General features: G+C 37.1%; 2 protein-coding genes across 2 annotated transcripts; both read left to right on the top strand.

Moving 5' to 3' along the window:
- The first annotated feature begins 1365 nt into the window (after positions 1-1365).
- On the top strand, positions 1366-9236 carry zmpste24 (zinc metallopeptidase, STE24 homolog). The gene is made up of 9 exons (XM_042501385.1): positions 1366-1733; positions 3649-3795; positions 4076-4279; positions 4783-4935; positions 5603-5744; positions 5915-6093; positions 7277-7381; positions 7529-7672; positions 7763-9236. The coding sequence occupies exons 1-9, from the start codon at positions 1626-1628 to the stop codon at positions 7985-7987; spliced, it is 1407 nt and encodes a 468-aa protein (XP_042357319.1). The 5' UTR covers positions 1366-1625; the 3' UTR covers positions 7988-9236.
- A 1156-nt stretch (positions 9237-10392) lies between these two features.
- Positions 10393-12530, top strand: atp5if1b (ATP synthase inhibitory factor subunit 1b). Its single transcript, XM_042500501.1, has 3 exons — positions 10393-10503; positions 11541-11653; positions 12223-12530. Exons 1-3 carry the CDS (start codon positions 10435-10437, stop codon positions 12362-12364), a joined length of 324 nt encoding a protein of 107 aa, XP_042356435.1. The 5' UTR covers positions 10393-10434; the 3' UTR covers positions 12365-12530.
- Positions 12531-13972: the final 1442 nt, after the last annotated feature.

Here is a 13972-nt window from a genome sequence, read left to right as displayed (position 1 = left end):
TAGTCTAAACTGTTCCTCAGAACTTTATTTCATTTTTTTTTTCAAACAAATATAAGGACTTGAACAGTACACATTTTTTCAATACTTGCTCTACTTCTGCATTTACTCTTATCAAAACATCACCATATGTCTGTGTGGTTTCTCGGTTGTTATAGAAGTTCAGCTACTTTTAAGTGTATTGGAAGTACATAAAACTTTTAACGCTTATATTAAATTAATTCAACTCATTTTTTAAAAATCTATTTTAATATTTAGTGCTTGGTAATGCCTTCAAATTTTTGGGTTAAAACAAAGTAAAAGTCAGCTATGTTTTAAACAAAAACGTATGCAGTGTATCTGCAAACATGCCTGAATATTTGAAACCTGCATCCACCTCAGTTCTCTTTTGTTGCATTCAGATGCCTTTCACAAGCATGTAAACGATTGAAACTGGAACAAAACTGTTTGCTATATTTTGAAAACATGGGGAAAAGGCAATGAGCACTTTGGCAAGAAATCTCCCAGAAATTGTCAGAAATCAGTAAAAGGTGACAACAAAAATGACATGGAAGAGAGAAAAAAAATATTAGAAAGTTAACAAAAAATAAACTATGTATTTAAGTTATGTTTTAAAAAAGTATCTATGTTAGCTCTTATTTTCAGGTCATTTCCTTGTTTGCTTTTTACTTTTTTTTTTAATTTTCAGGGAATTTTCTTGTAATTTCAATTAATTCATCCCCAGTATTTGGGGGGAAATAATTGTAAAGATACTCATTTCGTTCTTATATTCTTGGAAGAAATCAGGACAATTTGCTCAGGTTTCAAAGGGTTTACCCTTTAAAACCTGAGCAAATGCTACATTATTTCAAAAACATGGGAAGAAGGCAGTGAACAACTGACAAATGACCTAGAAATTAGCAAGAAATTATTTAAAAAAAAAACAACATGAAATGTTCAAAAATGATTTTCTATCTGATAATCATCACAAAAAAAAACTGTAAAAGTTAAAAACAAACAAAAAACAGTAATAAAAAATACTTGGGGGAAAAAACCTGCTTAGAAATTAAAAGATTCTGTTAAATGATTGTAAATGTATAATTACGCTAATTAGAAAAGCAGTTCCCCAGAAATTTTTCAGTAGCTTTTAAAAAAAATAATTGTCTAAATCTACCAATTTCATGCAATTTCAGGATATTTCTTGCCCTTTTTCATTGCCTTTTTCCCATGCTTCTGAAAGTATTCAAAGCTATTTGTTCTGGGTACATAGAGGTAAATGACATCTTCGTTTGTTTGACTTAAACAGTTCCTCACAGCAGTAAATCAGCTGCGGAACGTTATAGCAGCCCGTATTTCCACAGGGGCAGAATTGGCTGCGGCACCTCGCCTTTGGATTCGCATCTCGCTTGAATGGAAAGAAATCAGCTGTGAAAGCCTCGACTTTGGGAATGGAAACTGGACGCGGAGCTTTCCGAGTTAACATTTTTTAGCCGGTGTCTGTCGATTTAACGCGGTAACATCGTTCCTTTTATTCAACCCTGAAGTTTGTCTGTTTGTGTGTTAAGTGGAAGCTAACTAGCTGCTAGCCTGAAACTACCAGTCAGGCTAGTTGACGTTAACGTTAGCAACAGAGCAAAAACACAGCAAAGATGGTTGAAAGTATTTTGGACCTGCCGGTGGAGAAGCAGATATTTTATGCTGTGTTGGTATTTTCGTGGACGGTGTATCTATGGGAGGCTTACCTTTCTTACAGACAGGTAAGTCCGTCTTGTGTCAAAATTCCTGATTTGTAGCTAAATGTGTTTTTCAAGGAAACCTCGAAATAATTCATTAAAGAAGCTAACGCTAAAAAAAACTCGATGTGATTTTTTTCTTGCCAATTGACTTTTTTTTAACCCTTCTGGTATAACAGTATTTACATAACAGTTGTTTACTCGTGAACCTGCACAAATGTACACACTTTGTCTATACAAGTTAAATGTAGACATTTTCATTTTGGTGAAACTGTAATTAATGAAGAATTTCCTCTTTACAAAATTCTTGAAGTACATGTTTGGGTTTATTTTGCTCCAGTTCATACATCATTGTTGGCACAATATATGGTAATTAGTAAAGCAAATATACAGCCCTAAATCAATCATATCCAAAGTCTGTTCCAGGGGCCAACTGTGGCCCTCAGACCAATTACAAACTGCCCTCTGCTTGTCTTTCAAAATATACTATATGATTAGCACAACATTGGTTTATCAAGCATGATCTCTTTACATTTCTTTCCATTCACCTCATGGTGGCACAATCATATTGTTTGTCTTTCAGGTATGAACTACAGAGGCAAAACTAATGCGATTTCTTAAACAGATGCGAAATAAGCAAACTAACAGTTACCTTAAACAAGACGTTTTCTGCAAGACAGCAGACACGGCTGCAACACAGTAACATGAAGTGGACAGCCAGAGCTACGGCTTTTAGGAGCAGTGGAAAGTTGAATACTTCTTGTTTCATTTGTTTATGATTGTTTTTTTTAAATAACCCATATTATGAGAGAGGCAGTTGGCCCTCAGGTATTCTAACATGATCCAATCTGGCCCCAGTTTAAAAAAGCTTTGACACCCCTGCCCCATACCCTCTGAATGGTGTAATTGATGTTTTTTTTAGCATGTTTGGTAAATTGACAATGAAATGCCATCTTTTTGAGCCAAGTTAGCTGTACTTCCCCTAGAAACAGGATATTGTGACAGAACATAACACAAGCTGGTCAAGGGTGTAAATGAGGGTGCTAACATTGCACAAGAAACAGAACTAGTACAGTTTAATAAGGGCAAAAGAAAAATTCATCATTTATTTGCATTATGTTAAATTGGGTGTAAGTATCTACTTTCTTGCTGAAATGAATACTGTTGATCAAATTGTTACAAGTCAATGTTCTGCTTGAGAACGTGCTGGCATTGATGAGGATGCCACTTGACACACACCATCCACCCAAACACAGTACAGGACAAGTATCTCCCCTCATGGCAACGGTACTCCCCGATGCCGCTCCCCTGGCTGGACAGTGTCACGCCACACCACAAAAACAGTTCATGAGCGGCAACATGACAATTAATAATAAAAAAGAATAATTATTAAAAAAAGTTCACTTTTATAGCACTCATCAAAACGCTTAAAATCACATAAAAAAGACTCACAGGAACATTTTATAGATTACAAAACACAAAAAAACAGGAAAAAATTTAAAAAGCAAAAAAATACAACACGAAAGAAAAATATAAAAACAGTGCAAGACTTAAGTGTAATTTCTGTATAATATTAAAATAATCATTGTTTTTACCTGTTGGTGGTTTCAGCGTTGTAGCTGATGGGTGTAAGCAGTAAAACAAACTAACCAATCAATGAAACGAAGCAACTCCAAACAGGATAGTATGTGATGGAGAGGTAGAATTAGGACCTATATTGTGGAATAGTATAGATAAATTGATAAAATGTGTGCTTTGTGGAGCACAAATATGGACAAACCAAACCAATAAAGACTATAAATAAAATCTGATGTTTATTTATTAAGGCTAATTTACATTTTTGTCCTCATTTTCTGCAATATTGGTCTGAAATTTGTGGCACGGGCTAACAGCATAAATGAACTGATGATTTTACATTGGTGTTGGTCTCTTTCCACAGAGGAGGATATACAGATCAACAACACATGTGCCACAGGAACTCGGGAAGATCATGGACTCCGAAACATTTGAAAAGTCGCGTCTTTATCAGCTGGATAAAAGCAACTTCAGCTTTTGGTCTGGACTCTACTCTGAGACTGAGGGGACGGTAAGACAACCAGTGTGTTAAAAGCTACAGATAATTTGACTTGTGCTTTCACAGTCAGACTAGTGACTGAGGATGTGTTGATGAAACTGAGCTGGGTGTCAAAAAGTCTTAACTTTTGTCGCTTCAGACGGAGACAGAACGGGACAGATTACTCGTGTTGTTAATGTGACCGGGGCTATTGTTTATGTTACCATGAATCAGTTTATCATAGTCATTGTTATGATTTTTGTGCCTCATGTATAATCCAATATGGGCTCGTATCCTGTTCGCAACTTTTCAGCTGATCCTGCTCCTGGGTGGAATCCCATTTCTGTGGGGCGTCGCTGGTTCTGTGACGGCTCGCTTAGGATTCGGGTCGGAGTACGAGATCACCCAGTCGCTCGCGTTTCTCATGCTTGCCACGCTGTTCAGCGCCTTTACTGGACTTCCCTGGAGTGTGTACAACACATTTTTCATTGAGGAGAAGCATGGCTTCAATCAGCAGGTATGCTGACTGAACAGCACTCACTGCCGGCCCGAAATGTGGCTGTTTAAATGTTTCCTTCCTCAGGAAGAACAGCAGCTGTGATCAGCTTCATTTCATGACAGTTACACTGGATTGCAACCAGTTTAAGAAATGTGTCTCACCATCACCGGCTTACAAACTCCAGAGTTGCGATGGAATTTGTGTGTTTTGCTGTATTTTGGCAAAACAAGGACCATTAGGAACATTAAAAATCTAAAGATGGATGGCAAAATGAAATAACACTACAGGGTTTTAGCATTTTTCACTGTGAAAGCTTGCATAAATCTGTTGCAACTGATATGATTTTAAGCAGACCACAGCAGCTTTCTCTGTGACCTTAGTATTTTTTTACAGCCACATCAGAGGTCTAGTGTGATTATTTGATATTTAAACTCTGTTGGTCACGTATAAAACCTTACACACGTCTTTTTCGATCATCCACTATTGTTTTATTTTTCATTAATGGCTTGTCATCCTCTCAGACTTTGGGGTTCTTCCTCAAAGATACTGTAAAGAAGTTCATTGTGACCCAGTGTATCCTGCTTCCCGTCACCTCGCTGCTCCTGTACATCATCAAGATTGGTGGAGACTACTTTTTCATCTACGCCTGGCTCTTCACCCTGGCTGTTTCTCTGGTCAGTGCTGCGTTCACCCTGTCAGCTGTTGATGAGTGAACTTGTGGAAAAGGCATCTTTGCATTAATAAAGGAATGTAAAGTTTGTTTGGTAATTAGGAGGAAACTCAAAAGAAATACATAGTCTCTGTGTAGGATTGACTGTTTTTAAAGATGGACGTCATGACAGCTCCTCAAAAGTGAAGCCAAAACATCTCGATCGCCCCCTGGTGGCCGCAGCTCCGTGTGAGCAGATGGGCCAAACTAAAAAAAATAAGTGTACATGTACATACGAAGATGGTTTCTGTCGTATAAAGTAGTTTTTCTCACCCTGATTTGTGTTTAATTGTTTGTTTATCTGATAAAGTTTTTATCAGTTAGTTGTTGCTATAAAAAGGAGGTTTTTACATCACGATTGACAGTTTTGTGTGTCAGTCTGTGTGCTTGTTTCCAGTATCACTGCTTGTGATTGGTCAGACGGGCGTAAAGGCAGGAATTCGATAGAGCAGAGATCACTAACTGCACACCTCTGCCACCAGAACAAGATGGCAGCGACTTTATCGAGGATATTTTGGCTTCATTTTTGTACAGTGGGAGGAAGAGGAGATCTGTGTCCGTCTTTATACGCGCTCTACTCTCTGTTGTTCGGCTTTAATTCATCATAATGCATCTGTCTCTTGTGCTCTCAGGTCCTTGTAACGATCTATGCTGACTACATCGCTCCCCTGTTCGATAAGTTCACTCCTTTGCCAGACGGAGAGCTAAAGACAGGCATTGAGATTATGGCCAAGACTATAAACTTCCCCCTCACTAAGGTTTATGTTGTTGAAGGTAATCCACAGAGCTCTCATCTAGAGCCAGTTTCATGTTCTTATTTCACCTGTTTTCATTATCATATCAGGAATTTAAGTTTTTAAGATGTGTTGAAAATGTCTACAGATTGATTGAGGATCCTCCTCTCGTTAATTGTGTTGAATGTCGGTTTTTTTCACATTTTACAGGTTCTAAGCGTTCGTCACACAGCAATGCGTACTTCTACGGGTTCTTCAAGAACAAACGCATCGTGCTGTTTGACACTCTGCTGGAGGACTTCTCGCCTCTCAACAAGTCCGGAGAGCCACAGCCCGAGCAGCAGCCAGAGACTGATGAGACACCCAGTGAATCGAAAGCCAAGCCCAAGGTTACAAAACCATAAACTTTATTCCGAAAAGTTTTTATTTTATTGTATATAAACCAAGGTTCCTAACAGGACTTGAATAGGTTGTTGTGGCACTTAGACCTTTAGGTATTGTAGGTTTTCCTTGACATTAGTTTATTTTGTAAAATGGCACCAAATGTAATCAACATGCATCGTCTCTTTGGATTTCTCCATTCAGGGGTCATCACTGACATGACGGAGATTTAAGTAAAAGCGCCCTCTGTAACCTCTAACAGTACTGAACCCAGATTTCACACATTTTAACTCCATGAATTTGATGTAAAATTCCTTGAAAGTGATTGATAAGCCTTTGAATTTAAAGTAATTTAAAGAACGCCCTGAATAAAAGTCATGTTTTTTTTTACTGTGTTAACATATACCTGTGCTGTTTGTGATATGCTGACAGACACATGAGCGAAAACAGAACAGTGCCATTACCGAGTATTTCTGCCTCAGAACTGCAGTGTACCAATAACACTTTTAAAAGTATGAATTCAGACTCTCCAGGTTTCATATGTCACAAACCTAAGAAACCAATGCCATCCACTTTTGAGGTTGAGCTTTTCATATATTTAGCATCATGCTCCGAGGCGTATCAGAGGAGTAGCCAGGTGTAGCTGCATATTGGTATTTTGCAAAGTAAATAGAGAAAAAAGAAGTCAAGCTGAAGGTTTCAAACAGTTTACTGAGCTTTTTGAAAGCCATGAGCTGAGTGAAAGGTGAGCTGATATGCCTGATGAGTTACGGCTAATTTGCATAGTCATAGATCCCCTCCATGCTAAATTAGGCGAGGGTGTAGAGTTACATTTAAATCATTTTAAGGCGGTAAAAAACATGGAAAAAACCTTGAAATATGTCATTTTGATGAACAGAAAGTGACTTTTTACAGGTTTAACTGATGCCAGGAAAGGAACTTTTATGTGCCAGAACCTGAAAAAGCAACAGAATTAAACACAATTAAACTCATGTAATCTGTTCACCTCGAGGGCTTGAACAGCTGGGACAAGAGGACATTTTTGGTCCTCATGCAGTATTTTTATCAAATCAGGACAGGCCTGGGAGTCTCAGCAGCACACGAAACTGTTAATGTTCTGTCATAATGTTGTTTTTGCATTCTCTCTCAGTGTAATTCAGTGGTATTTTTCCCTCACAAATACTTTTTCAGAACAAGAAACAAGGATGCAACAACTCAGAGATCCTTGCTGTCCTGAGTCATGAGCTTGGCCACTGGAAGCTCGGCCACACTATCAAGAATATCCTCATCAGTCAGGTGATTCATTTTCCACATGATTTTTCCCTCTTTTGAGTCCAAAACACCAAAACAAAGCAATAAGTTGGCTTGATTATGATCAAATCCAGTCGTTCAGATGTACATTGATACGGCAAATAACATCCGCTGCCTCTTTTCGCTCTGCAGATGAATTCCTTCCTGTGCTTCTCCCTGTTCGCTGCCCTGATCGGACGCAGGGAGCTGTTTGTAGCGTTTGGCTTTAATGACAGCCAACCCACTTTAATAGGCTTGATGATTATCTTCCAGTTCATCTTCTCCCCATACAATGAGGTGAGAGTGTGATTCCTTTTTGACTCTTATCATTTGACAACAGGCGTCCTCACAAATTCAGATTTTTTTTAATACATTTTGTCTTTGCAGCTGCTGTCCTTCTGTCTGACAGTCCTGAGTCGCAGGTTTGAGTTCCAGGCGGATGCTTTTGCACGCAGCATGGGCAAAGCCTCCCAGCTCTACTCTGCCCTCATCAAGCTCAACAAAGACAACCTGGGCTTCCCCGTGGCTGACTGGTTGTTCTCCATGTGGCACTATTCCCACCCTCCCCTCCTGGAGCGCCTCAGAGAACTGAGCGGCACCAAGCAGGACTGACGGGGCTGGAAGGGGGAGGTGCGACCGCTGCCTCCCCCAAAGGGCCTCCGCAGACCGCTTCTGGCCCTCTGATGCACCCTGGCCTTTTTCCACCTGTCCGCCCCCTCATCTTGTTTTATCTTCTTTTAGTCATTCCTTTACTTACGATACCTCCTTTTGAAACTTTGTTTGAAACAAAACCAAAACATATCAGCACAAGCCAGCCTAAAATGATCTTTAGCCTGAGCTGAAGTCTCCGCTCTTTCTCTAGAGACACTTAATAGGCACTTGCTGAGAGCAACACATTTGGGCAATGTGTGTTTAGCAAAACGTATTGTCAGAGTGAGCTCAGATCACATTTTGCTGATTGACCTCAAGTTTAGTTTTTGAGATCATTTTATTTCTGTACAATCTGATTATTTTACTTTTTTAGACCAAAAACAACATTTTGAAGACAATGTGTTATTTCAAATCCTAAACTTTTCCGTACAGAATTCTGTGTTTCTGTTGTGATGTATACATGACATCCAACTGTTAGTCATACCAGTATTTTTTAAACTTATAATGAGATTAATCTGACAAGTATACTGAGTTTTATGTGTTGCGCATTAAAAAAAAAACAACAACAAAAAGACATGATGAACTTAACAACTTCATACATGGCAATGCTTTTTGCAGACACACAGGCCAGAATTTAACTTTTCTCTCAAGTGCAACTGTTGCTTCTTAAGAAATAACTCCAGGCGAGTTCAAGAGTAAAAACGTTCAAATCAAGTCATCAACTCAAATTCTCTTTTTTTTTTGCAAGAGAAACTATGTAGATGCTTTATCACAGAAGTGTGAGTGCCTCTAATTTTCTCTGTTTTTGATCACATAATGGATACAGCAGTGCAGAAATTTTCATTTGAAGTCCTTTTTTACATGCGCTGGGGAGATCTTGTTTTATTTTTTTCTAAAGCGCTTGCTTGCCGGCGAGTTTCAGACAGTACCTGTACATATGTAACTTTAATGAGTAGAATAATGGTGTATGTTGTAAATTGTGAAACATGTGGAATGTGGTTTGAAATTTTAAGTTGATGCTGTGTTTCTTAGTTTCTTCTCATGGTTTTGGACCAGAGTGAGCCCAGAGTTGCCTGGCAAGCAAAGTATTTATAGGGGACCAGGGAAAGGGGGTCCACAAGGTTCCTTTCACCACATAAGCCAGTGTTTGGTTTGCCAGCGAGGGGACTGTGTACTTTCTTTGCTGCATTAAATAAAATCCTTCAAAGCATTTCATATGTTTGATGGTTTTATATTTTAAATATAGTTATACATATTGCAAATAAAAAGCTGGCTTGTGTTTTTAAGTATGACAGAGAATGGTTACATGTTTTATTTAGTCCTTATTGTGACAGCTACCAATAATAAATTTTAGTTGAATACCAACAATAATTCTGTGTTCTAAGGATTTCCTTAGGACTACCTTACAACTACAAACAGAAATTAGTTTTGATTAATCGATTGTAGTTTATTCATATTTAACCTGCTTTTGTAATGTATGCAAAAGTTTTGTTTTTGCCAAAGTATTTCTTCTTTTTGTTTTTTTTTAAAACTTTATTCCAAAATTTAAAAAATAGAAAAATCATTTTAAATGTTTTTTTAAGTAACAAAAAAAATAAAATAAAATAAAATGAATACTCTGGTAGTGATTTAAATATTAATGTAATAAGAGGATGCAGCCAATAATATTTCTGACATCTGAATTAAACAATCAAGTTATCTTAAATTAATTAATTGTAGCTTTTTCATATTTAACCAGTTTTTGCAATGTATGCTGAGATTTTTTTATCCATTAAGGTTTATCTACTTTTGGGATTTTTTAAAACTTTATTTGAAAACTTAATTAATACAAAAATGAATAAAGAATAATGAAAATAAAATAGTTATTTAAATAGTAATGTATATTAAAACAAATAAAAAAGAAGCACCCAGGAGTATTGTTTACATAGATAACAATAATATTTCTGACATCTGAATTAAACTGAACAAATTGCGTGTTGCAGACATAATACTTTTACACAGAAAATTCATTAATCTTAATAATTAATTTAAATTAATTTAATAAAATAGAACATTTGTATGTATTTCTGTACGTCCAAGATCGACGTCGTTTCAGCAGGTACGTAAAGAACGTGCGGTATCACGCTGTCCACTCCGGAGACCAAACCATTTCGAAAAAAAGGGATACGTTTTTTCCTCTCACGTTATATTTAATCATTTGCCTCGTACATTAGAATCAAATTTGGAAACTTATCGTATAATGATACGTGAATTGACATTTCCTGCGATTTCGCATTAGAACAACGTGACGCTGGTGTCGTTAGACCCCCCTGTCTGGACAATAATGGCGCCGGCCTGTGGCGTATTTTGAGGACAAGGGCACGCTCTCCTGTCACTGTCAGTGTTGTTTCCTCATGTGAGAGTCGACCATGGCGAGGTTTTTGAGGCCTAACATCAGGAGTTTTGTCACCTCACAGCTGAGAATGTCATCCGACCAGGTAAAAGTACATCCGGCTAACAAGGCGCTTGACTGAAACGCCGCTGTCTGTAACCGTTATGCTGCTGTGAGTGAATTATTTTAAATGAATTGGCCTAATATTGTTAGCTTCCCTGATGTAAACAACTGTTGGTGACATGGTTGTAGGTCAGGGGAGTTTTGTAGCAGCGCAGTTTTAGGGAGAGATTGATGACATTACCTATAATTGATCAATTTTAATCATATAAAGTTTACTAATAATGTTGACGCTTGTTAAACTACATTTTTTTAAAAAAGTATTCAGAGCTATGAATTGGTTTGGCCCTCTGATGTTTTCGTGGCATTGTTGTTACACAAACAGTTTCTGGTCTTTTCCATATACCTCTATTATCACCTTGCAAACAAGCAATACACTTCCACTTCTTTGTGAAATATGTTGATTTTTAAACCTCAGAAAAGGGTAACTATCAAAGGGTCAACCCTATTTACTACTACTTATTTACCTTCATTTTATTTTTATAAAATGTATTTATTTATTTTTTGTTTCAAAGGGTCAACCTTATTTACTACTACTTATTTACCTTAATTTTATTTTAATAAAAATGTTTTTGTTTGTCCCATTTATTGCTTTATTTAAGCATCTTATTTTCATCTGTTGTCCCTGGGCGTGAAATATGCTGCACGTAATAAGAACAACAACAGCAACATAACAATATAGAAATTCACAATTCCATGCAATATCAATGAGTACATGTAACAATATAAAAATAATAATTCCATACAGAAATAATAAATAAATACACTTGTAGGACAGAGCAGTGCATAAACATTAAGCGAGGCACTTTCTGACTTTTTTTTGTTGCTGTTATTAAATAGATATCGCATAGTACTAATAACACATAGACAAGTCTGTTTGTAAAACTCAAGTAAGAAATGAACTTTAAAATTGTGCAGTTTTAAGTCACCATCCCATAAAGAAATGTATACACAGCAAATCCCTAACAAGGCTCTCAAATGTCTCTGCATGTGTGTACTAAACCTTTCCCCTTCCTGTCTCAGCTGGGTGAGCTGGGTAAAGGTGCAGGAAAAGGTGGAGGTGGTGGAGGGTCCATCAGGGAGGCAGGCGGAGCCATGGGGAAGAAGCAAGCAGCTGAGGAGGAGATGTACTTCAAGTATGCATTTCTATGTTTTAATGTAACCAAATGTCTGGTGGAGTTAGCTCCACTGTCTCTTTATTGACGACTAGTGTTTCAGCGATATATAAAAATTGAAGGCTATCATACTGTGTACATTTGCTTATCTCTATCTATATTTCAAAACAAGGCAACAGACTGCAAAGTCTTACCTGCGCATGCGTATTTCCCTTGATTTTTATACATAATTAAATTTAAAACTGGTTTCAAGTTTCAGTTATAATAAAGCGTTTGCTCAACCCAAAAATGTTATATTTTCATTCACTAATAATGATAATAGTTATTGTTTAATAATGTAGATATAAGTTATACCATGAGACTGTGATATTTTCTGATTCGGTTATCTTTTCATAAAAATCTCCTTTATTGCAACCCCATTAAAGATGGTATATAAGTTTATTTTTATTATGATGTTTTGTTTCTGTCCTAATTTCTCCCTGTTTGTGTATCCTTGCCCATTCTCTGTTCCCTCTCTCCCTTTTCTCACTATTTATTCTTTCTCTCCTTCTGTTGTCACCCACAACCTCATCTGTCGGCCCGCACATAAGGCGAAAGGAGCAGGAGCAGCTGGCTGCGTTGAAGCAGCATCACCAGGAGGAAATCGACCATCACAAAAAGGAGATTGAACGTCTGCAGCGTGAGATCGACCGTCACAAGGGAAAGATCAGGAAGCTGAAGCACGATGACTGAGTGACACCTTCCAAAAAAGAAAAGTTTCAGTTTTCTCACCGACCCAGCCTGATACCTTCACTTATTACTGAGATTGCTGCATGCACTGTGTCACCAGGCCAGTCATGAACATGTGGGTGATTGTACTGTAAATGCATGAAAGTGATTAAAGCCGTTCATAAAATTATTATTGCTTCCATGTCATGCTGTGACACAAGTTGTACAACTTTTCAGGCCTTTTCCCCCTTTTGTAGTCAGCGGGTGTGCTTTATGTGCAAGCAAATGCCAAAGTGGAAAACGCAAAAATCTTTAATGCTTTAATGCTTCACATGGCCACATCAGCTTATCTCCTTGTTTGATGTATAAATAAATTTGTTGTAAATTGTAAAGGGTATTGGTAGCTCGATCTTTTGGTGATGATTAGTTTATCAATAGATTTAAATGATTTTGATAATCATCTTAGTTATTCATTATTGAAAACTACCAAACACTCTCAATGTCAACTTCTCTAATGTGAGGATTTGCTGCTTTTTGTCTTGTCCTTGTCTTTTACACCATTGTGTTATATTCATGTAAGCATCCACATTATATAAGTCCAAATTATGGTTAGGTTGTCATTGTGCTCTGACGTTAATGCTAAGCTAACTTTAGCCGGCAAATTACATGTGGCATATTAATACAAGGCTGACGGAGGCAACAGTGTGTTTAACAAAGTTTCGTAATAAACGCTTTTAATTTGCAATGATGGTTACAAATGTGTTTTTTGTGCAACATGTGCTCAGCTCATAAAATGTGGTAGCAACAATCACGTATTGACTTAAAAGTGAAGCACCCAAGTTACTATGCAAGTTGATGTAAAAAATCTATCTTTAGATTTTTCAGGTCAAAATTGATATCCCTTTCTGTTTTTTTTTACTGTTTTATGTTGACACACATTTTAATATCTTTAATGTTTTGGACTGTTGGTCAGACAAAATAAGCCATGTTGAAGACATCACCTCACAGTTTCATACACCTTTCATTAGCAGTAGATTCATTCTAAAGAATAGCTGCATATTAAAGTCAGTTATCAGTAGTAGCAGCCCTGATATATTTAATATGAAAGAGTATAAATATTACCTGATAAGGCACTCAGTTATTAATATGACATGAATTATTGTTAAAAAATATATATAATCACTGAAATTTGAAATATTTAAGAATGTGCACCGTGCATATTTTTACACAGCCCTGGGTTTAAATACATTTTATAAAAATCTGATTGCTCTTTAAGGCCCTCATTTTTAAAGTTAATGTTCTGCTTTAGTGATATTTTTTCCAAAATATATATCCATTTAATCAAATAATCAAGAGCCAATGAACATGGGCTCCTCAGGCTAGTGATGGATGGCCCTAAGGTAGATGCTCATTTTCCTTGATATATAATCCATCCTGTAAGCACAGAGGCCACATGCACTGGGTGTCCAAGCAAAATAAATGAGATAATGGCAGTCTGCATTATCTGTAAATACATGAGCCAACATGAGCAGAGCTTTTCTCTAAATTCAGCACACTTCCATTTTAAGTTAAAGTCACTTACAAACAACAAGCAATTAAAACAATACAGCGGGGTGGAACATTTGGTTTGAC

The sequence above is a fragment of the Plectropomus leopardus genome, chromosome 14 (genome assembly GCF_008729295.1).
Source record: "Plectropomus leopardus isolate mb chromosome 14, YSFRI_Pleo_2.0, whole genome shotgun sequence".
Taxonomy (NCBI): Eukaryota; Metazoa; Chordata; class Actinopteri; order Perciformes; family Serranidae; genus Plectropomus; species Plectropomus leopardus.
Note: the sequence above shows the minus strand (reverse complement) of the source record. Positions and strands in the feature narration are given on the sequence as shown.